We start from the raw sequence: 22,535 nt of genomic DNA, 5'->3' as shown, positions 1-22,535 counted from the left end.
ATTCATCATAAATTGTCTACATTTTAAACACAATACCACAGTTACAGTAGGTGTAACAGTAAATGTGTGGTAAATGTTGGTGATTAGTGGATTGAAAGCCTTCTAACTGTGTCAGTGTGGACAATGTCCATGCTGCTTCTTCAGGCTTTAAAGGGAACCTGTTATGCCCATTTCTACAAGATGTAAAATGAGTCTCTGATGTCCCTAGCGTGTGTGTGTGACGTTTCAGTTCAAAATACCTCACAAATAATGTTTTATAACTATTTGAAGCGACCCCTTTTAGTCTTTGATCCTGATGGTGCCATTCTAGTGACTGTTGCCACAAGTGTTTAAACTGATTTTTACATAATAGGTCCCCTTTAAACCCCAAATCAGAAAAAGTTAGGACAGTATAGAAAGCAAAAAAAAAAAAAAAAAAGTAGTGATGTCTAAATTCACGTTGACTTGTATTCCATTGCAGACAACACAACAAACATTATTTAATGTGTTCCTCAAGATTTCATTGTTTTTACCCAATATAAACACATGCCAATTTTGGTTTTTACACATTTAAAAAAAAAAAGTTGGAACAGTAAAGCATTTACCCCTTTCTAATGTTGCCATTCCTTTGCACAACACTTAAAAAGACGTTTAGGGACTAAAGACACCAGGTGATGACTTTGATGACTGCAAACAAGTCTTGAGGTGGCCAACAGTACAGTGTCTGTGTTGTCGTCATATTTTGAGGTTCCAAATGCACCACACATTTTCTATTGGAGACAGGTCGGGACTGCAGACAGGCAAGTCAAGTACCTGTATCCTCTTCCTCCACAGCCAGTATTTTGTAATGTGTGCAGAATGTGGTTTTGCATAGTCTTGTTGAAATATGCCTGGGCATCCCTGGAAAAGAAGGCAGCATATTGTGCTCCAATACCTCTATATACTTTTCAGCATTAATGGTGCCATTAAAGAAGTGCAAGTTACCTTTGCCAAGGGCACTTGACCATGCAAGACCCTGGCCTTTGGACTAGTAATGGTCTGGATACTCCTTTTCTTTCGGAGCACACGGTGTCCATTTCTCCTAAAAACACCTGAAATACTGATTCATCTGACCACAGAACACGTTTCCACTGTGTGATGGTCCATCCCAGATGCCTCCGAGCCCAGAGAAGTTGACAACATTTCTGGACACTGTTAACATAGGGCTTCCTTTTGGCACAGTACAGTTTTCACTGGCATTTGTTGATGTAACTATATTGTGGTACTTGACAAAGTAGTTCTACTGTGCGCATACACTAACAACTCTGAATTGAACAGTGTTGCATTATTTTAATAAATGCAAATTATATTCATATCCCACATTGAGCACAAGGTATGTGAAGTATCAGATTTTATTTCATGTCCCCAGTGTGTTTTCAAGTAACATTTTCAAGACCTTGTTTCATTCTAAAACTACTTCTATGCCAAGTGCAGGCTTCTCTTCAGTGTGAACTCTCATGTGGGATATGAGCTTCTGTTTCACTCTGAAACTCTTTCCACAGTGAGAGCAAGGGAAAGGGTTTTGTTCAGTGTGAATTCTGGTGTGAACATCGAGGCACTGTTTCTCTCTGAAACTCTTTCCACACTGTTGGCACGTGTACAGCTTCTCTCCAGTATGAACTTTCATGTGAATGTCAAGGTTTTGCTTTAAAGTAAAACTCTTTTTACAGTGATGGCAAGCATAAGGCCTTTCTCCAGAGTGAATTTTCTTGTGCCTCTCCAGTTTTGTTTTCTCTATAAAACTCTTCCCGCACTGAGGGCAAGTAAAAGGTTTCTCTCCGGTGTGAATCCTAATATGACCCTTAAGGTTACTTTGATGTGTGAAACTCTTTCCACACTGATGGCAAGTGAAAGGTTTCTCTCCGGTGTGAGTCCTAATGTGAATCTCAAGGCTTTTTTGTTGGTTATAACTCTTTCCACACTGGGAACAGGTGTAAGGCTTGTTTCCGGTGTGAAGTCTCATGTGGCTTTCAAGGTTTTGTTTCCCTCTAAAATTCTTTCTGCAATGAGAGCAGACGAAAGGTTTTTCTCCTGTGTGAATTCTCATGTGACTTTCAAGTTTTTTGTTCTCGGAGAAACTTTTTCCACACTGTTGGCAGGAGAAAGGTTTTTCTCCAATGTGAATTCTCACATGGATTTTAAGATCTTGTTTCACTCTGAAACTTCTTCCACACTCAGGGCAGGAGTAAGGCTTTTCTCCAGTGTGAATTCTCATGTGCCTTTCTAGGTTTTGTTTTATTGTGAAACTCTTTCCACACTCTTGGCACGTGTAAGGTTTCTCTCCAGTGTGAGTTTTGATGTGATTTTCAAGGCACTTTTTCACCCTGAAACTCTTTCCACACTCAGGGCAGGAGTAAGGCTTTTCTCCAGTGTGAATGGTCAAGTGCTTGTCAAGGATTTGTTTTTCTCTGAAATTCTTCCCACACTCTTGGCATCCGTAAGGTTTCTCTCCAGTGTGAATCCTCATGTGGCCCTCCAGGCTTTGCTTTATTCTGAACTTTTTTCCGCAGTCAGGGCAGATGAATGGCTTTTCCCCAGTGTGAATTTTCAAGTGAATTTCAAGGCTTTGTTTCATCGTGAAACACTTATCACACTCTGGACAAGTGAAAAAATGAGCTCCGGTGTGAATCTTCATGTGATTTTTAAGATATCGCTTTAGTGTAAAACTCTTTCCACACTCTGCACAAAAAAAATGTTGTTCTTCAGTGTGAATCACTGTGTGACATTCAAGGCTTTGATTCGTTGTAAAAATCTCTCCACACAGTTTGCAGGTGAAAGCCATCTCTCCAGTTTGAATCTTTAGGCTCGGTTGTTCGGTCAAATACGTCCCAGACAGAGAGACACAGTCTTCTTCTTTTATATCCATTTGATCTAAAGTAAACTTTAACAGACAAGAGAAAGCACGATTAAGGTTAGATAACTAAAGTAAGTGGAAATGCGGCTAATGAAAGACATTATCTACAAATGGCAAAAACATGAAACAGTACAGAACATTCAGTTGATTTCAGTAAATCATTTGATTATTGGTTATAAGCATCAGTAACATTCGTCAATCAAATTTTGACATTGAATCAACATTCATATTTTGGTCGGAAGGCTATTACATCGAGGATGAAACATTGATTTAATGACAAAATGAAGTTGAGTCTTCAACATATAGGCTACACGACGCATCTGGTCGAAATCATAACGTTGGTTTGATGTTGAAACTTGATAGGAGGACTCTGATTAGGTTCTTCTGCACAAGTCGGTGTGTCGTGCCTATGCTCATCATTTGAATTAAAGGGAACCTAAGTTACCCCTATTTCCAGATTTAATATAAGTCTTTTGTATCTCCAGAATGTGTCTGTGAAGTTTCAGCTCAAAACACCCATCAGATTATTAATAGGGTACATGCCGAAGCATGCTAATAGGACTTTGAATTTGCCAGTAACCCGGGTTAAGCGCTTCCGGTCAATTGTATGCCAATGCAAAAATCGGCGCATTTAAGGTCAGTTTTCTTTAAAAATCAGCGATCTCCACTAGCTGAGTGATATCTGATATAAAGTGGGTCTCAGATTGTACACGAAGCACTGCATTAAATGACATTTCCCCCGCCATGTCTTTATAATATGAGCATTTATTTTACCCTATTATATTCAATGGAGCTTCTGCGCTGGCCTGCTGATTCTGACGGTCACGTGCGAGTAAACAGCTTTTCGTTTCGTTTTACACTTGAACAATTAAATGAATGCCAAAGTTTATTTAACTGAATGTATTTTAATTACATTACAACATCGATGCTGTAAAAGGAACCGTATAAAATGGAAAAAAAACTCACAATAACAGGTCAATGGAAGTTTATCAGTATGGGAAAAACACTAGCTCGGCATATACCCTATTATAGCTTTCCGAAGTTTCTATTTTAAAGCTCTTAGTATCAGGAAGCGGTTTTTGTGAACTGGGCCTTTAAGGCTAGTCCTCCACGCCCACCATTTCCACGTGCCTGTTAGCGTGCCATAATCTCCTCCCTCGGCTGCTTCAGACAACAGACAGACATGAAGGAAGAAGATCTCATGTAACGTTTGCGAGAAATACTACAGTAAGAACTTTCCCAATGATTATTTAATGCATTTGTAGTGGAGTTGCAACGATAAATCACACACAATGCTGTTACAAAGTTCACGCACGCACACACAGACAGCGCGCGCGTTTAGCTTTGCCCTGTTTTTGCACGCAAATGTGACAGGATACAGGTTAATATCCACTGCTGTATGAATGTCTGTTGTGTTAATGTACAAAATAAACCTGATTTAACGTCCACAAATCGGGTTTGAAGTGTCACACGCGGCTGTGGTGATGATGTAAATCTGAAGTAAATCGCTGTAATTCATGACACACATGCTCTGTTTTAAAACATTTTACACTTGTAAAACTCACTCTTGATCACATTTGATGATGATTGATGATCCTAGCAAACTGAACAGACCTTTTATTCCCGGCTGCTTTGCGCACGTCCTGTCTTGTTGATATGATTATACACATTACTACGGAGACATGTTAATACGCAGATGTCAATCAATTAGGTGGGCGGGGAAACCCCACTCCTACGTCAAGTTGCGGTCGGTCTGAAAACCACTCCAATTGGTCCACTTTTTTATGTTGTTAAATTAAAACAAAAAAAGGACTCTGTGTGTTTATATTACCCCAATATGACGGTCTATACACTATACCTACACATACAGTTGAAACCAGAAGTTTACATACCCTTAAAAAATGAACATAACCATTTTTAAAAAATGTCTGATAGTAAATCATACTAAACGTTTACTATTTTAGGTCCGTTAGGATTACCTAAATGATTTACTTTTGCTAAATGCCAGAATAATGAGAGACACTCTAGACAGTCAAACGTTTACATACATTTCCTTGGTATTATTTTTAGTATTGCTTTTAAACTGTATAACTTTGGTCAAATGTTTTGAGTATCCTTCCACAAGCTTCTCACAATAGTTTGAAGGAACTTTGGCCCATTACTCCTGACAGAATTGGTTTAACCGAGTCAGATTTGTTGGCTATCTTGCTCTCACAAGCTTTTCAACTCTGCCCACAATTGAGATCAAAGCTTTGTGATGGCCACTCTAAAACATTCACTCTGTTGTCCTTAAAGCACATTTTAACTAATTTGGCAGTATGTTTAGGGTCATGGTCTGTTTTGAAGACCCATTTGTTGCCAAGTTTTAATTTCCTGGCTGATGTCTTGAGATGTTGCTTCAGTATTTCTACATAATGTTCTTTCTTCATGACGCCATCTGTGCTGTGAAGTTTACCAGTCCCTCCTGCAGCAAAACAGCCTCACAACATGATGCTGCCGCCCCCATACTTCACAGTTGGGATGGTGTTCCTAGGCTTGTAAGCTTTCCCCTTTGTCCTCCAAATGTAACACTGGTCATTATGGCCAAACAGTTCAATCTTAGTTTCATCAGACCACAGGACATGGACATGTCTCCAAAAAGTATTTTTTTCCCAGTGTCATTTAGCAAATTGTAATCTGGCTGTTTTGGTGATTCTGGCTTGTTGATTTTCCCATGTTGTCACACAAGGAAGCAGTGTGTTTGAGGTTTTCCTTAAATACGATTCTACAGTTGTGCCTCCAATTAACACAAATGTTGTCAATTAGCCAATCAGAAACTTCAAAACCTTGACATCATCATCTGAGCTTTTTCAGAGGCGCCATACTCTTATTGTATGTAAACTTGACTTTCAAGAAAAGTTATAACAATTTCTCAAAAAACATTTGTCTCATTATTCTGCTATTAAGCATAACAGAAACACATTTGGTAATCCTAACTTACCTAAAAGAGAAAAAGTTCAGTCACATTAACATCTGACTTTTTTAAACGGTTATGTGCCTTTTTGTACAGTGTATGTAAACTTCTGCTTTCCACTGTATATCTATCCAAACAGCTCGAAAAGTAGATTTTCACCATAGGTTTCCTTTAAATAACCTACACAAGGCAATTGTCATTTTTCCCAGAATGTATGTTAAATGTAACTTTAGATATTTAATATGGACCAACATCTCTGAGGAATATTTTCAGTACCTTGTTGAATCTAATATGGCACGAAGGATTAAGGCAGTTCTTAAGGCAAAAGTGGGTCCAACCCGGTTCTAGTAAGGTGTACCTAATAAATTGGCCGGTGAGCGTATGTCAGCGTCGTCTTGCATTGTGCAGTACACTGCTAACACTTTGAAACTATTTTAACACGAACATTTTTGATGGGCGGTAAACAAAACAGTTATTATAGCTTCATACTCTCAAATTTTGCTTAGTTTTGCATTATTTGCTTTTAATTTAAGCGTCGTTTTTCGTTTTGCATTTAAATCAAGAACAAAAAATGTAACCCACCCAGCACGAGACGTCTTGTCGACGACTTTTTGCTGGATGGGAAGTTAAAATGGGCTCTGTCATAAAGAAATATATAACGTTACGCAGCTAATCTACATTCGTTTAACATAAATCACAGATTATTAAAGGGATTAAAGTGCAGAACTCACCTTCACAACAGCTTAAGACGGTTGGGTCTCTTAAAGCTTTAGTTTTCTGAAATATGGGCAATAAACATCGTTGCACGTCGCCGCGATAATTGTTATTGAGATTGGATATGATGCGCAAATGAATCATGTCAGAAAGCAATGACACTTATCTGTGTGACAGACAGCTCAGCCAGATAGTTCACTTCTTATGACAACGAGTGGGCGAGTTCTTCTTCTTCTTCTTCTTCGTTTTTTGGCGAATTGCATTCTTTGTGCATATCGCCACCTACTGTGCTAGTTGTGCAACCAGATTCTGTGATTGCTCTGCCCCAATCCCACAGACCTCAGAGTCCAGGCGCCGGTTGACGCTGCGTGTTCAGCTCCTCCCCCCTGCACACTGAACTCCTTAATCTCTAGACTTGTAACAGAGCACTTATTTTATTTACTTACATGAGTTATATTTTAGTTATATTATTATTAGTTATATATTATTTTATTATATCCTTTTATCTAATCCTGTATTATATAAAAAATTTATTAGAGTCCTATATCCTATACGATCATAATTAAACTCATACCCCAATAGGTATCCTATATCTTTATCTTCCTTTCCTTTCTCCTTAAGATATTCAATTAGTTCCTTTCTTTCTTCTCTATATTTTAAACATTCATATATTACATGCTCAATTGTTTCTTTAACGTCACAAGAGTCACATAATCCATTCTCATGTATACCAATTAAAAACAATGAATCATTCAATCCGGTGTGCCCCAGTCTCAGTCTGGTAATTATGCCCTCCTCCTTCCTATTCCTTCCATGAATAATCATTTTAGTGTCTACATTCTTTTTGATTTTATATAGACCTCTTCCCTTCAAATCTGTATTCCATACTTCTTGCCAATGTATTGTCACATTTTTCTTAATAATACTTTTAATTTCTCCTTTACTTAATGGAACATTTATATCGATTTCTTTTCTTTTAGTCGCATTTTTAGCTAATTCATCACTTATTTCATTTCCCACCACCCCTATATGTGCTGGAATCCAACAAAACCCAACTAGAATTCCTTTCCTTTGGATTCTCCATATTAATGTAAAGACTTCATTCATTAAATCTTCTCTAGATGACTGATGACTGGCTAATGATTTTAATACTGAAGCAGAGTCTGAGCAAATCACAACTCTGTCTGGTGTCACTTCTTCTACCCACATAAGTCCCACAATGATAGCAACCATTTCAACAGAATATATTGACAGTTCTGATGTTGTTCTTTTTTTTATAAATACCTCCAAATCAGGAACACACACTCCTATTCCTGTAACACCCTTGTCTGGGTCTTTTGATCCATCGGTATACATTTGTGTACTCCCATAAAATTTTCCAACTATATGCTTATATACATTTTGTTTGAGTGTACCTGATTCCTCCCACTCATTTCTTTTATCCAAGATCTCAAGATTAATTTCAACTTCAGGTATTATCCATAGGGGGACTTCACTCCATACTGGGCTTTTATTACCCACTATATCAAATACTTGGTGTTTTTTTTGCTATATTATGTATATCCCATCCAAATCCTCTTCCTCTATTATTTGTATACTCCCAACAATCCATTAAAGTTTCTTTTACAATGTTCTCTCCAGCATAGCTTTTAATAGATGACCAATACGCCAGCGCCAATTTCTCCCTACGCAGATATAATGGTAATTCATTTGTTTCAACAATTAAAGCATTAACCGGTGTTGATTTTACTGCTCCTATGCACATTCGAAGTGCTCTATATTGAATTCTATCAAGTCTTTTTAAAATAGTCTTTGATGCTGCCGCATATATCATACACCCATAATCAAGTACCGATCTTATTAAAGCCTGATACACTGTGAGCATTAATGATCTCTCTGCTCCCCATTCTTTGCCTGCTATTGCCCTCATTGCATTTAAAGTTTTCCTACACTTCTTTTCCACTTCCTCAATATGCTTTTTCCATGTGTACCTGCTATCCAGCCAAATCCCTAGATATTTAAATTCTTTAACCTCCTCTAATGATTTTCCATATATTGATAATTTAATGTCACTTGATATCTTATTTTTCCTACTAAAGATCATATAACATGACTTACTGATCGATATTTTGAATCTCCAAAAATTACTCCACTTTTCTACCTTATCTATCGCAGCTTGTATATTTTTAAGTACCTGCTTTAGGTTTCTTCCTCGCTTCCATATAGCTCCATCGTCAGCGTAAAGAGCACTTCCTATCCTAGGTCCTAAGTCTTTGAAAATATCATTAATCATTATGTTAAAAAGCAATGGACTAATAGTACTGCCTTGAGGAATACCGTTTTCTGCATTAAAAGATGAAGAATGAGCATTTCCCACTTGAACCATAAATGTTCTATCATTCAGAAATTGTTTTATCCAGTTATATAATTTTCCTTCTATGTTCATTTTATCAACTTTAGCTAACAATCCTTCTCGCCAAACTGTATCATATGCTTTTTCAATATCAAAGTACACGACTACCATAAACTCTTTCATGTTAATTGCTTTTTCTATTTCATTAGTGACTTTACTTAATGCATCTATAGTTGATCGTCCTCTTCTAAAACCACACTGATATTTGCTATATTTTTCCTTTTTCTCCACATCATAATTAATTCTATTCATTATCATTTTTTCCATTAATTTACCTAAATTTGATGTTAATGCTATTGGTCTGTAATTTTCCGGTTTTGTAGGATCTTTCATTGGTTTTTGAATCGGTATTACTATTGCTTGTTTCCACATTTTTGGGATAACTCCTTCTTTCCATATTCTGTTGTATAGTTTAAGAATCAATAAAATAACTTTTTCTGAAAGATGTTTAATCATTATGTAGCTTATCCTGTCTCCACCTGGGGCAGTATTTGCACATTTCCCCAGTGCTCTTTTCAATTCTGAAGCTGTAAAATCTACATCCATACAACTATTTCCATTTATTTTATTATGCATAATATTTGGATTTATTTCCATAAACTCCCTTCTACTTTCTTCATACTCGTCCCCCAATTCTATACTATATAATCTTTGTAGAACATTTCCTAGCATATTAGCCTTTTCAATTTCTGATATAGCAGTTACATCCTTCTCAATCAACACTGGTATTTGTTTTCTCTTTTTCCCTTTTCCACTCATATTTTTTAACATTTTCCATACTTGATCTATGGTGGTATCTTTCCCCATCGTCGAGCAAAATTTTCTCCATCCCTCCCTCTTAGCGATTTTTATCAGTCTCCTTACGTTAGCTCTTGCTCTCTTGTAAATCAGCATGTTATCAAAGTTCATGTTTTTCCTAAGCTGTTTGAATGCCTTATTCCTTTCTTTAATTGCCTTGCTACACTCTTCTGTCCACCATGGAATGTTCCTCTTTTTTTCACCTGCAGTTCTTATAGGGATGTATAAATTAGCTGATTGTATTATTAAATCTGTCAATGACTTGCATAATATTTCAACTGTTTCCTCTTTTACTTTTACTAAATTTTCTTCACAGTATTTCCCAAATGCTACCCAATCTGCTTTCTCATATTTCCAGCAATTCTGTAGATATTGACCACTATTAAAATTCCTTACATTTAATTGACATATTATTGGAAAATGATCACTTCCAATTGTGCTCTCACTTAATACTTTCCATTCACAGATATTAGCTATTTCATTTGAAATAAATGTTAGGTCTAAACATGATACTGTATTGTCAATTATATTATACCTAGTGCCTTCTCCAGTGTTCAGGCAAACTAAAGATCTTTCTTCCATATATTGTTCTATTATTTCCCCATTATCATCTATTTTTTTACTCCCCCATAACCAATTGTGAGCATTAAAATCCCCACACCAAAGTTCTTTCTTTCCTCTTTCAACCTTTTCAAGTGAATTGATTGAAATGTTTTTACACGGATTATAAAAGTTATATATTACCAGTGAATTTTCACAATAATAAACCTCAACCATCACACACTCTAATCCCTCCACCTCTCCCAAGACTCTGTACGTCATTTCATTACTTATAAATGTAGCTACCCCTCCTCCTTGACTCCCTTCCCTGTCTTTCCGTATCAATTTATAACCTTTTAAAACAAACTGAATATTTGGTTTAAGCCATGTTTCCTGCACACATATTACATTTGGTTTATATTCTAACTCTAAAACAAATTTTTTAAACTCTTGCCCATTCGCAATCAAACTTCTTGCATTCCATTGTAGAATACTTATAACCATTAAGCTAATCAGAAACTTGAGAAGCATCATTTATTGTTGATCGAGTGAGAATGTCATGAATCATATGGGCAGAAATGCCTGTAATTCCTAAAAACTCTGCTGCAGCATCTAGAATTGTTTTAATTTTAGCTGACCTGCTTGTCATTACAGCTGTTACATTAATCACTTTGACAATGAATACCAGAAAGTTCTCTTTTGTCATTATTAAGTCATTTTCCTTTATACATTTGTGATTACAATTATTTTCCCTTCTGTTCCCAGTCTCAGTATTCATTTCCAGTTGTTTTTCATTTATCATTACTTCCTCTGTTCTTATCTCCCTTTTCTGGCAGCTCTTGACTGCTTCTGCATATGAAACTTTGTGTTCTATCTTGAATTTCTGTACCTCTTTTGCTTTTATCTGAAATTCACATCCTCCATATGCCGCACTGTGTGGACCCCCACAATTGCAACATTTTAGATCATTTGTACATTTGTCATATTCATGATCTTCCCCACACTTCACACATCTCATTTTTCCTCTACATACTGCTGCTACATGACCAATACGCTGACTTTTGTAACATCTCAAGGGCTTTGGAATGTATTCTCTAACTGTGTAGCTGATGTATCCCATTTTCACCTTTTCAGGCATTTTACCTTCAAATGTCAGCAAAATGCTCATACTTTCTTGTCTATCCCCATTTACATTTTAAGCAATCTTCTCACATTGATTACTTTGCCTCCTATTATATTTTCCTCAATCTCTTTGTTGGAAATATGTATTGGAACACCTGCAATTACCCCCTTCTCATTTTTGGCTACTCCAATTTCTCTAGAACTTACTTTTTCTCCGTTCATCTCTTTAATTCCAGGTAATTTATTTCTTTGTGCAATGTCCTTAACTATTATTAGCACTCTTCCTTGTCCCAGACATCTTGCCAAACTAACTGTTCCGATTAGCTTATCTATAGCCTTAGACAGCCCAATTGGATGTAGATGTTTCCCTGTACCTTTGTCAAACGTCATCATTACTTTATATCCTGATATTTCATTTTGCGTTTGATCTTTCTTATTATCTTTCTCACTCGTTTTAGTCTTTTTTTTATTTCCATTTACCACATTATGCGTATCCTCATAGTCTTCCTGTTCTTTATACATGGCTTTCTTACGTTTAGAGTTTTTCTTTTTGGAAAATACTTCTGTAAAGCCCATACTTTCATTTATCATTGACTCATCCGAGTCATCATCCATGATTGCACAACAAGCACAGATCAGATCAAGTGATGACTGTTTATTCACTTAAAGTTGTTATTTTTAAGAAATGTTACAGATACCGCGAACTCCAGCTTGTTTTTGTCTCAATCCGTGACGTAGCTTCCGCTTCCTCCTTCCCTCTCGTGTTCGTGCCCAGGAGTGGGCGAGTTTTCTTCTTCTTCTGGAGTTAACTGTAGCTGACATCCATAAATTGCATTACTGCCATCTGCTGTTTTCACTCAGTCTTCGTTCTCTATATTATATTCTCCCTTAAAGTACAGTCCTTCTTAAAATAACAAAATAAAATATATATTTATTATTATTGTTTATTAAAGAAATTATGGAACACAGTGTATCATAAATTGTCTACATTTGAAATACAATACCACAGTTACAGTGAACAGTAAATGTTGGTGATTAGTGGATTGAAAAGCCTTTCAACGGTGTCAGTGATGAGAATGTCCAAGCTGTTTCGTCAGGCTTTAAAAAGGTACCTGCCATGCCCATTTCTACAAAATGTAAAATAAGTCTCTGATGTCCCTAAAGTGTTTCAGTTCAAAATACCTCACAAATAATATTTTATAACTCTTTGAAGCGACCCCTTTTAGTCTTTGATTATGATGGTATAAACACCCCAATACATGCACAGAAGACAGCATGAGTATTTATAGCAAATAAACGAATGTAAATATTATTCCGTTTGCTTTTTGAGCGCTGTCAAGCGAGTTCTTACACCCCTATGATTGGTTAGCATCTTTATCTGCTCAACAGAAACGGCTGAGATTAGCTTTAGAAAATAAAGCTCTGTTCACGGATTGCGGGAAGAACAGCCGCGGTTACAGTATTTATGCGCATAATACGCGGTTATCACAGGTAATCCATAATAGACACAGTGGAGAAAACTCGCACCACAGGCATGCTCATGTCTGGATCCACAAGTATCGCTTTAACAGCCAAGCAGAGAGAAAAAGTTACCTCACAAACAGACCAGCGGGTCAAATGTCTGAAGTGAGAGAGAAAGAGAGGCAAAGATGGAGCTTTACACCATTTCTCCGTAGTAGTGAAATAGCAGGTCGTGTGCTGTGCCGCTTTTATTGTCCATGAAAGACTGTCCAGCAAACTCGCAAGCAGTTTAATTGTGCACAATTATCTACCTTTTAAGTAGTAAGAGCGTTATTTACTCGCCCTCGCCTCCTTCACCATAGTATTCTACTGTGACATCGCGCATAGGAGATAAATGACGTCAGTACGTAATAACCGGTTATGATCTATTACTGAACCGATATCAATAATTTTGACACTCCCAGTAACAAGTAATGATGCAGCACATAAAAAAAATCTATTGGAGTTAATTTATTAAACTTATCGAAAATATGTACTGAAGTAAAAGTGGAAGTAGGAGAAAAAAACAATACTCCTGTAGAGTACAGATACAGCCTTTAAGTACTTAAGTACAGCAGTGAAGTAGTTCTACTTTGTTACTATACATCTCTGCTGGTAATGGTCTGGATGCTCCGCGAATAGACATCCTGCGGCGTGATACACGTGAAAGAGGCGGCGCAAATTACACGATTCGCGCGAATGAAGTGGCGCGTGTTGAGCATTTTGCTCGATTGACACGCGTGTGCTTTGTGCGAATCGCTCGAGTTCAAAAATTTAAACGTCAGCAGACATTCACGTTACGTTAACCAATCAAGAGCTTGCTCTTGTGGGGCCGTGATTATGACATAGCGCCTGTTTTTCGTGTCCAGGGGGAAAATCCTCCAGCCAACACCGACAACAGCACATCAAACTAGGTTCAGCTCAGTCAGAAGCGTCGCTGAAAGCTTCCATCATCCAGGTTTAGCTTTTCTGAAGGAGTTTATGAGCTCATAGAGCTGGGTGCACCTCAGAATGGATCTAGTGGACTCCGGAACAGCTCCAAACAAATCGATGCTGTTTTTCAGTCTTTCTAAAGCACATAAACACAGCTATTCTCTCAATGAAATCCATGTTAGCCATTTAGCATTGAAGCTAGAGTCACCTGGCAGACAGAAGCCCCACCCATGATGCGAATCCACGTAAATTGTGAAGTGAATTGGACGCACGCAAGAAGCGAGTAACTCAAAATGTTCACGTGTCTATTTACACGTGAATATCGCGATTTATCCGTGCGTACTGTGTCTGGTGTGAAGACAGCATAACAACTCTGAATTTAACAGTGTTTCATTGTGTTTTTTTAAATAACATGCAAATTATTTTCATGTCCCCAGTGTGCTCTTGTGTAACTTTTTCAAAGCCTTGTTTCATTCTAAAACTATTTCTATGCCAAGTGCAGGCTTCTCTTCAGTGTGAACTCTCATGTGGGATATGAGCTTCTGTTTCACTCTGAAAGTCTTTCCACACTGAGAGCAAGTGAAAGGGTTTTGTCCAGTGTGAATTCTGGTGTGAACATCGAGACACTGTTTCTCTCTGAAACTCTTTCCACACTGTTGGCACGTGTAAGGCTTCTCTCCAGTATGAACTGTCATGTGCCTTTCAAGTTTGTGCTTCTCTGTAAAACTCTTTCCACACTGTTGGCAGGTGTAAAGCTTTTCTCCAGTGTGAATTCTCATGTGAATGTCAAGGCTTTGCTTTAACGTAAAACTCTTTTTACAGTGATGGCAAGTGTAAGGCTTTTCTCCAGAGTGAATTTTCTTGTGCCTCTCCAGTTTTGTTTTCTCAATAAAACTCTTTCCACACTGAGGGCAAGTGAAAGGTTTCTCTCCGGTGTGAATCCTAATGTGTCCCTTAAGGGTACTTTGTTGTGTAAAACTCTTTCCACACTGATGGCAAGCGAAAGGTTTCTCTCCGGTGTGAGTCCTAATGTGAATCTCAAGGCTTTTTTGTTGGTTATAACTCTTTCCACACTGAGGGCAGGTGTAAGGCTTGTTTCCGGTGTGAAGTCTCATGTGGCTTTCAAGGTTTTGTTTCCCTCTGAAATTCTTTCCGCAATGAGAGCAGACGAAAGGCTTTTCTCCTGTGTGAATTCTCATGTGACTTTCAAGTTTCTTGTTCTCCGAGAAACTTTTTCCACACTGTTGGCAGGAGAAAGGTTTTTCTCCAGTGTGAATTCTCACATGAATTTTAAGATCTTGTTTCACTCTGAAACTTCGTCCACACTCAGGGCAGGAGTAAGGCTTTTCTCCAGTGTGAATTTTCATGTGCCGTTCTAGGTTTTGTTTCTCTGTGAAACTCCTTCCACACTCTTGGCATCCGTAAGGTTTCTCGCCGGTGTGTATTTTGATGTGATTTTCAAGGCATTTTTTCACCCTGAAACTCTTTCCACACTCAGGGCAGGAGTAAGGCTTTTCTCCAGTGTGAATTGTCAAGTGCTTTTCAAGGTTTTGTTTCTCTGTGAATCTCTTTCCACACTCTTGGCATGTGTAAGGTTTCTCTCCAGTGTGAATCCTTACGTGACCGTCCAGACTATGTTTCATTCTGAAATTCTTTCCGCAGTAAGGGCAGATGAATGGCTTTTCCCCAGTGTGAATTTTCAAGTGACTTTCAAGGCTTTGTTTCACTGTAAAACACTTATCACACTCTGGACAAGTGAAAGGATGAGCTCCAGTGTGAATCTTCATGTGATTTTTAAGATACCGCTTTAGTGTGAAACTCTTTCCACACTCTGCACAAATAAAAGTTTGTTCTCCGGTGTGAATCACTGTGTGACATTTAAGGCTTTGGTTCGTTTTGAAAATCTCTCCATGCTGTTTGCAGGTGAAAGGAGACTCTCTAATCTTTAGGCTCGGTTGGCCGGTGAAATACGTCCCAGACTGATGATTGAGGGCACAGTCTTCTTCTTTTATATCCATTTGATCTAAAGTAAATGTTAACAGATAAGAGAAAGCATGATAAAGGTTAGATAACTAAGGTAATGGTTAGATAATCATTTAATAGTAGACAGAACAGATTTTTACTTGGCAACAACACAGTCTTGTTTTTAAAATGTATTTCACCCTATTCTTGAAAAACAAAATCTGACATGTTTGTGTTTAACATATGGTGAGAAAGTTAAAGGCACGCAAAAATACAACCAGTTTACTCGCATAGATATATGCAAGCATATACAGTAGAGAACAACCTACAATTTCCTAACTTTCAAGGTCACTGCATAAACAGGACAATCTGACACCACGTGGTTCATTCATTCATTCATTCATTCATTTCATTCTGCTTATCCAGGGCCAGGTTGTGGGGGCAGCAGTCTCAGGAGGGAACCCCAGACTTCCCTTTAGGGGGATCTCAAGGTGTTCCCAGGCCAACCAAGAGACATAGTCCTTCTAGCATGTCCTGGGTCTTCACTGTGGCCTCCTCCTGGTGAGACAAGCCTGAAACACCTCCATAGGTATGTGTCCTCAGCTGGCTTCTCTCAACGTGGAGGAGCAGCAGCTCTACTCCAAGCTTCTTCTGGGTGACAGAGTTCCTCACCCTATCTAAAAGGGTGCACCCTGCCAACCTGCAACGGAAACTCATTTTGGCCGCTTGTATGCAAGATCTTGTTCTTTTGGTCATGACCCAAAGCTCATGACCACAGGTGAGAGTAGGAACATAGATTAACTGGTACATCAGTAGCTTTGCCTTTCAGCTCTCAGCTTCTTTACCACACCACACGAGTATATTGACCGTATTACTGCTGCACCGATCTGCCTGTTAATCTCACGTTTATTACCTCACTTGTGAACAAAACCCCAATATACTTGAAAATGTCCACCTGGGGTAAGGAACTTCCTTCAACCTGGAGGTGGCAAGCCATCTATTTTCAGTGGGGCACCATGGCCTTGGACTTAAAGGTGCCGATTCTCATCCTGGGCGCATCACACTCGGAAGAAAGCAGTCTTGGTGCATGCTGAAGGTCCATGTCCACTGAAGCCAACAGAACAACATCATCTGCGAATAACAGAGTTTAAATCCTGTGGATTGCGAGCCAGACCCCCTCCGGCCCTAGGCTGCCCCTTGAAATTCTGTTTACAAAAATTATAAACATAACCAGTGACACAGGGCAGCCCTGCTAGAGTTCAACATGCACTGGAAACAAGTCTGACTTAATGTCGACAATGCAAACCAAACTCCTCTGTTCACACAGGGACCAGACAGCCCTTAACAGAGTGCCTCTGAGCCCATACTCCCAGAGTATCCCCCACAGGATACCACAAGGGACATGCCCTTCGAATGCCTTTGAATGCCTTCTCTAAGTCCACAAACATAGGTGGACGGGTTGGGCATGCTCCCATGAAACCCTTGAGCTCCCTGGTGAGGGTATAATTTTGAGGGGACAAATCCACTTTGTTCCTCCTGGATCTGAAGTTCAACCACCTAGTGGTAAATTTCCTAATTATCTTTGCAAGATACTGCCCTGCCTAAACGCGTACATGGTGCTATTTATATTGCAATATGAGCTTGTAAGTGATTTTTTTTCCCATTGGGAGAAGTTGTGTGGAAATTTTTCATACTTGTATAGTGGTGGCTCGTACTGTGTGAGAAAAAGTTATGAGCTGAGTGACTTATGAGCTCCTGCTCATTTTCAAACATGTCAAAAAGTTTCTCAAGCTGTTGGCTTAAATTCAAGAGGTACATATAGTTGAACAAGCCAACCTTTCCCTGAAGGTGACCAATCAGAAGGACAACCAGGATGAACCTCGAGTGTGGTACGACATGTCAGAGTCTTCAAAGATGATAGTTTACAGTGGACAAGGTTATTATTCACTTTATAATGTTTTCAGGATGCAAGTGTTTTCCTCTCTCTTTGGTTTGGCGTGGAAATTAATGCAATTGCTTCATAATTCCTAAAATTGTGTTTTTTATCAATTGTGTCATTTTTGGCGTATTGATGAGCATTGGGGGTTGTTGCAGGGGTGTGTGGTGCTAACCACTGTGCCACCAGACAGTGAGAGTCATTATCTACAAATGGCAAACACATGGAACAGTGGAGAACCTTTCCAGAAGTAGCTGGCCAACCAAAATTACCCAAAGAACGCAGTGACAACTCATCCAAGAGGTCACAAAAGACCCCAACATCCAAAGAACTGCAGCCCACACTTGCATCATTTAAAGTGAGTCTTCATGACTCCACAATAAGAAAAACACCGGGCAAAAATGATTTGCATGGAAGAGTTCACATAGCAAACCACTGCTAAGCAAAAAGACCAAAGATCTTATTTTCTGTCATCTTCATTCACTTCCGTTACTAAGGGGGTTTACTTGTGTATAATTACTTAGCGCCACATCTGAAAACATTTTTGCAAATATACGCCATTTATGCATGCATCTTAAAGTCTGCATGAACCGAAAGCTGTGACTGTTTTTTCCTAGAGTTCCTAGAGAAACAGAATATTAATTAGAAAGAAGTGGGTATGGCTTGTTTTTTCTACTGCGAGCTGAATGGATGTAGTCAAGTAAACATTACCTTCAGAAAGATCGGGAAAAGGGTTTTTAGAAGAGTTATTACAGATGCCGCCTCCTCACCATTTCTGTTTGTTGTCAAAACTGACAGTTGGAGGGGCGTGGTTAATGCATGTTAATCACGCCCAATGCCTCAAAATCACGTAATCTGAGAAATTAACTGAAAAACAAACAGGAAGTGCATTTTCAGATTTAAATTTTAGATTACAAGAGCAAACTATTTTTTTTTTGTTAATGACATGCACAGATGAACTGTTCACCACACAATCAGCAATGTGAGCTAACAAAATCAATATGGTTAGTTTTGATTTAATTTGTACTTTAAGCTAAAAAATTATTTTATATTTCATTGTTTTTTTCCGTTTCTGAGCACATAAATAGAACAGCAGACATTCTATTTCATGCTTTTAAAAACATTAATAAATAAATAAAATGCTATAAAAAATGACATTAAATCCAGCATATCACATGCTTTAAATGTAAATTTACACGGTTTTACTTTGACAGCAGGGATAAGGATAGGCATTTATCACACTGTCAATATATATGAATGTAGATGTTTCAGTATATGTGTTAACGAGAGTTGACAGCATTATTTTATTAAGAAGACGATTAAATTATTGGTGGTGACATTTCAGTAGTCTGAGATACGTCCACTCCGTCCATGCTAATTCTACACTCTTGGTAAAAGTAACACTGCATTTCAGTAAAAAAAAAGAACATCATACAACAGTAAAATGTGGTGGTGGTAGTGTGATGAACTGGGGCTGTTTTGCTGCTTCAGGACCTGGAAGACTTGCTGTGATAAATGAAACCATCAATTGTTCAGTGCACTAAAATATCCTGAAGGAGAATGCCTGACCATCTGTTAGTGACCTCAAGCTGAAGTTAACATGGGTTCTGCAGCAGGACAATCAATCAAAGCACACCAGCAAGCCCACTTCTGAATCGCTGATGAAAAACCAAATGAAGACCTGACCTGAATCTTATTGAGATGTTGTGACATGACCTTAAAATGCCGGTTCATGCTCAAAAACCCTCTAATGTGGCTAAATTACAACAATTCTGCAAAGATGAGTGGGCCAAAATTCCTCCGTGGCGTAGCAGCTGCTAAGTGTGGCCTAACATTATTAGGTTTAGGGGCACTTTTTCCACACAGGGGTATGTAGTTTTGTATTTTGTTTTCCCTTAATAATAAAATCCTTCATTTAAAAACTGCATGCAGGGTTATATGGTCATGAAAAACCTGGAAAAGTCATGGAATTTTGACATGGCATTGTCTAGGCCTGGAAAAGTTTTGGAAAAGCAGAAAAACCCCAAAGGTTTTGGAAAAGTCATGGAAATTAGTCTAACAAATATCTGTATACTTGAATTAGGGCTCCGCGATATTGTAAAAATCTGACATACCATATTTTGTATTCTTGTGATGTATATTGCGATGTGAATACAATTTCACCAGACGATTTAACAGGTTTATTTCAATTGATTGGGGGATTTTGTAGAGAAGTGAATCTCGAATAATATAAAACAAATAAATGACAAGCATAGATAAATAAAATATAGTAAAGTTAAAAGTGAATTATAGTTTTCAGGTATTGACTATTCAGGTACAAGTATTGTATAACCAACACTGCATAGCCTTAATTATATATTATTTAATCTTTATTAAAGTTACAATAAATTTCTTGTGGCCGGATGTTTTAAAATTTGAAATATTGAAATGTTCACACAATCACAGGCCTTAAATGGACAGTTCACTCAAAGATTAAAATGTACTCACTATTTACTCACACTTCACTTGTTTTAATACTATAGGAGTTATTAAATTATATTCTTTTTGTGTTCATTTAAAAAAAAGAAAACTCATAAATGTTTGAAACAAGTGAAGGGTGTAATGAAAATAGTAAGTAATTTTTGGGTGAACTATCTCTTTGAAAATGCATGCAGATGATAAACTTTTACTCCATTATTATTAAACTCTATATTAACCTATTATCCCAACATTGCATATCCTGCGATGTGACTATTGTGGATGCACACATTGTGATATCGATGCCGAAACGATATATTGTGCAGCCCTAACTTGAATATAGGTTAGTTGTCTACTTCTTTTCTGTCCTTGGCCAAAAACTTGCTCTCACATTGTTAGTGCTGTGTAAGCATAATCAAAATGAACTTTACTTAAGATATAAAAAACAAATGTAAACAAAATAGATTGTTGCGTGTTCTGTGATATGCTGTAATAAATTTGAACGTCATTGTTTTCTTATTATTTACCATATGTAGGCATTACATGAAACATTACGTCATAAAAATTCAATTCAATTCAATTCACCTTTATTTGTATAGCGCTTATACAATGTAGATTGTGTCAAAGCAGCTTCACATAAAAGGTCATAGTAAATTGGAACAGTGTAGTTCAGTTTAGCTCAGTTCAGTGTGGTTTAAAATCACCACTGAGAGTCCAAACACTGAAGAGCAAATCCAACGATGCGCAGCTCTACAGATCCCGAACCATGCAAGCTAGTGGCGACAGCGGAGAGGGAAAAAAAACTTCACTAAGGCGGAAGTGAAGAAAAAAAACCTTGAGAGAAACCAGACTCAGTTGGGCACGACCATTTTAATTTCTCCGCTGGCCAAACGTCTTGTGCAGAGCTGCAGTCTCAGCGTGCTTGAAAGTTCTGGAAAAGTCGTGGAATTTAGTAGTAAAAATGTGTATGAACCTTGTGCATGCTTTACTGTTTATTAGTGTTATCTTTGAGTAACATTTACATTTGTTTGAAGATCAGAAAAATTTAAGTTTGACAAACATGCAAAAAAAAAAAAAAAAGTCAGGGGCAAATACTTTTTCACACCACTATATATATTAGTCTTGCTAAGACTTTTGAAACTATTTAACTAATGTTTTTGATAGGCGGTAAACACATCAGTTATAATAGCTTTATACCATCTATTTTAATCAAGAAGAAAAACATTTAAAATGGACTCTGTCATATATAAACACATAATGTTACACAACTAATCTACACTCACTTAACATAAGTCACAGGTTATTAAAGGCATATTAAAGTGCAGAACTCACCTTCACAACAGCTGAAGACGGTTGGGTCTCTTAAAGCTTTATTTTTTCTAAAATATCGGCGATAAACGTCGTTGCACGTCGCTGCGAAGATTTGCTACTGATATTGGATGTGATGCGCAAATGAATCGCGCATGTCAGAAAGCGATGATACCGCGCGCTTTCGTTCTGCGTGACAGACAATAGACAGCTCTAAGCCAGATGTTTCACTCCTATTTAGATGAGTGGTCCAGTTTTTCTTCTTCATCATCCTCAATGGGATTTAACGGCAGCTCGCTTATTAGATGTTACATTACTGCCATCTCCTGGAGTTCATTCACAATACTTCCCATCCTCATCAGCAAGGCCAGGCAGAATCTGGTGTAAAGTCTAGATGGGATACAGCTGCAGATACTCACATCAAATAGCATAATTTTTGTGACACTGTACAACAATAATTAATATTTTTACATAACTGTGGCACTTAGGATTAGGGTCAGGGTAGGCTTTAATAAAATTTAATGGTTTATTTAATAAACAATATGAATACATTCATTCATTCATCCATTCATTTTCTTTTCGGTTTAGTCCCTTTATTAATCTGGGCTCGGAATGAACCGCCACAATATGAATAATACTTTTTAAAATGACTGTTTTTACATTACCGCGAGGGTTGGATTTATGGTTTGGGTAGACGTTAATAAAATACAATTAATGGGTAATTTATTAAATAACTCTTGTTAACTTTCGACTGCAGCTGTATCCCTCAGCAACCATTTCAGGGCTTAAAATTAACCTTTTTTACTGTCTTTTTTACTTTTTTTTACACTGGCTATCCCAACTTCAAAATATATTGTAGGACTACGCACCAAAAAGAAATGAGCAACAACCCCAATAGGACTAACAAAGTAACTTATGCTGCAATTACTTATTAATATTAACATGCAAATTCCAAAATGAATGTCCAATAAAATTAAATTTCTTTCGATCTTGTTGCCACATAACACGAGTTTCTACTACAAAGAGT

At 37.7% G+C, this 22,535-nt stretch overlaps 1 protein-coding gene across 1 annotated transcript; it reads right to left on the bottom strand.

Moving 5' to 3' along the window:
• Positions 1–95: 95 nt before the first annotated feature.
• LOC130247040 (zinc finger protein 850-like) lies at positions 96–21,748 on the bottom strand. The gene is made up of 4 exons (XM_056480221.1): positions 21,533–21,748; positions 14,324–15,868; positions 6,557–6,700; positions 96–2,889 (listed from the first exon to the last, which is right to left on the bottom strand). Exons 2-4 carry the CDS (start codon positions 15,861–15,863, stop codon positions 1,421–1,423), a joined length of 3,153 nt encoding a protein of 1,050 aa, XP_056336196.1. The 5' UTR covers positions 15,864–15,868; positions 21,533–21,748; the 3' UTR covers positions 96–1,420.
• Positions 21,749–22,535: the final 787 nt, after the last annotated feature.

The sequence above is a fragment of the Danio aesculapii genome, chromosome 19 (assembly GCF_903798145.1).
Source record: "Danio aesculapii chromosome 19, fDanAes4.1, whole genome shotgun sequence".
Classification (NCBI taxonomy): domain Eukaryota; kingdom Metazoa; phylum Chordata; class Actinopteri; order Cypriniformes; family Danionidae; genus Danio; species Danio aesculapii.
The sequence above is the reverse complement of the archived record's forward strand: the minus strand, read 5'-3'. Positions and strand labels throughout refer to the sequence as shown.

Excerpts from the sequence above, each read along its gene's own strand:
- LOC130247040 (XM_056480221.1), bottom strand. The coding sequence starts at position 15,863 with ATGGATATAAAAGAAGAAGACTGTGCCCTCAATCATCAGTCTGGGACG. Across the intron at positions 6,701-14,323 it reads ACTTGGCATAGAAATAGTTT|TGTCATTGCTTTCTGACATG; the intron begins TAGAATGAAACA and ends CACACAGATAAG. Across the intron at positions 2,890-6,556 it reads CGTCTTAAGCTGTTGTGAAG|ATCAAATGGATATAAAAGAA; the intron begins GTGAGTTCTGCA and ends AGTTTACTTTAG.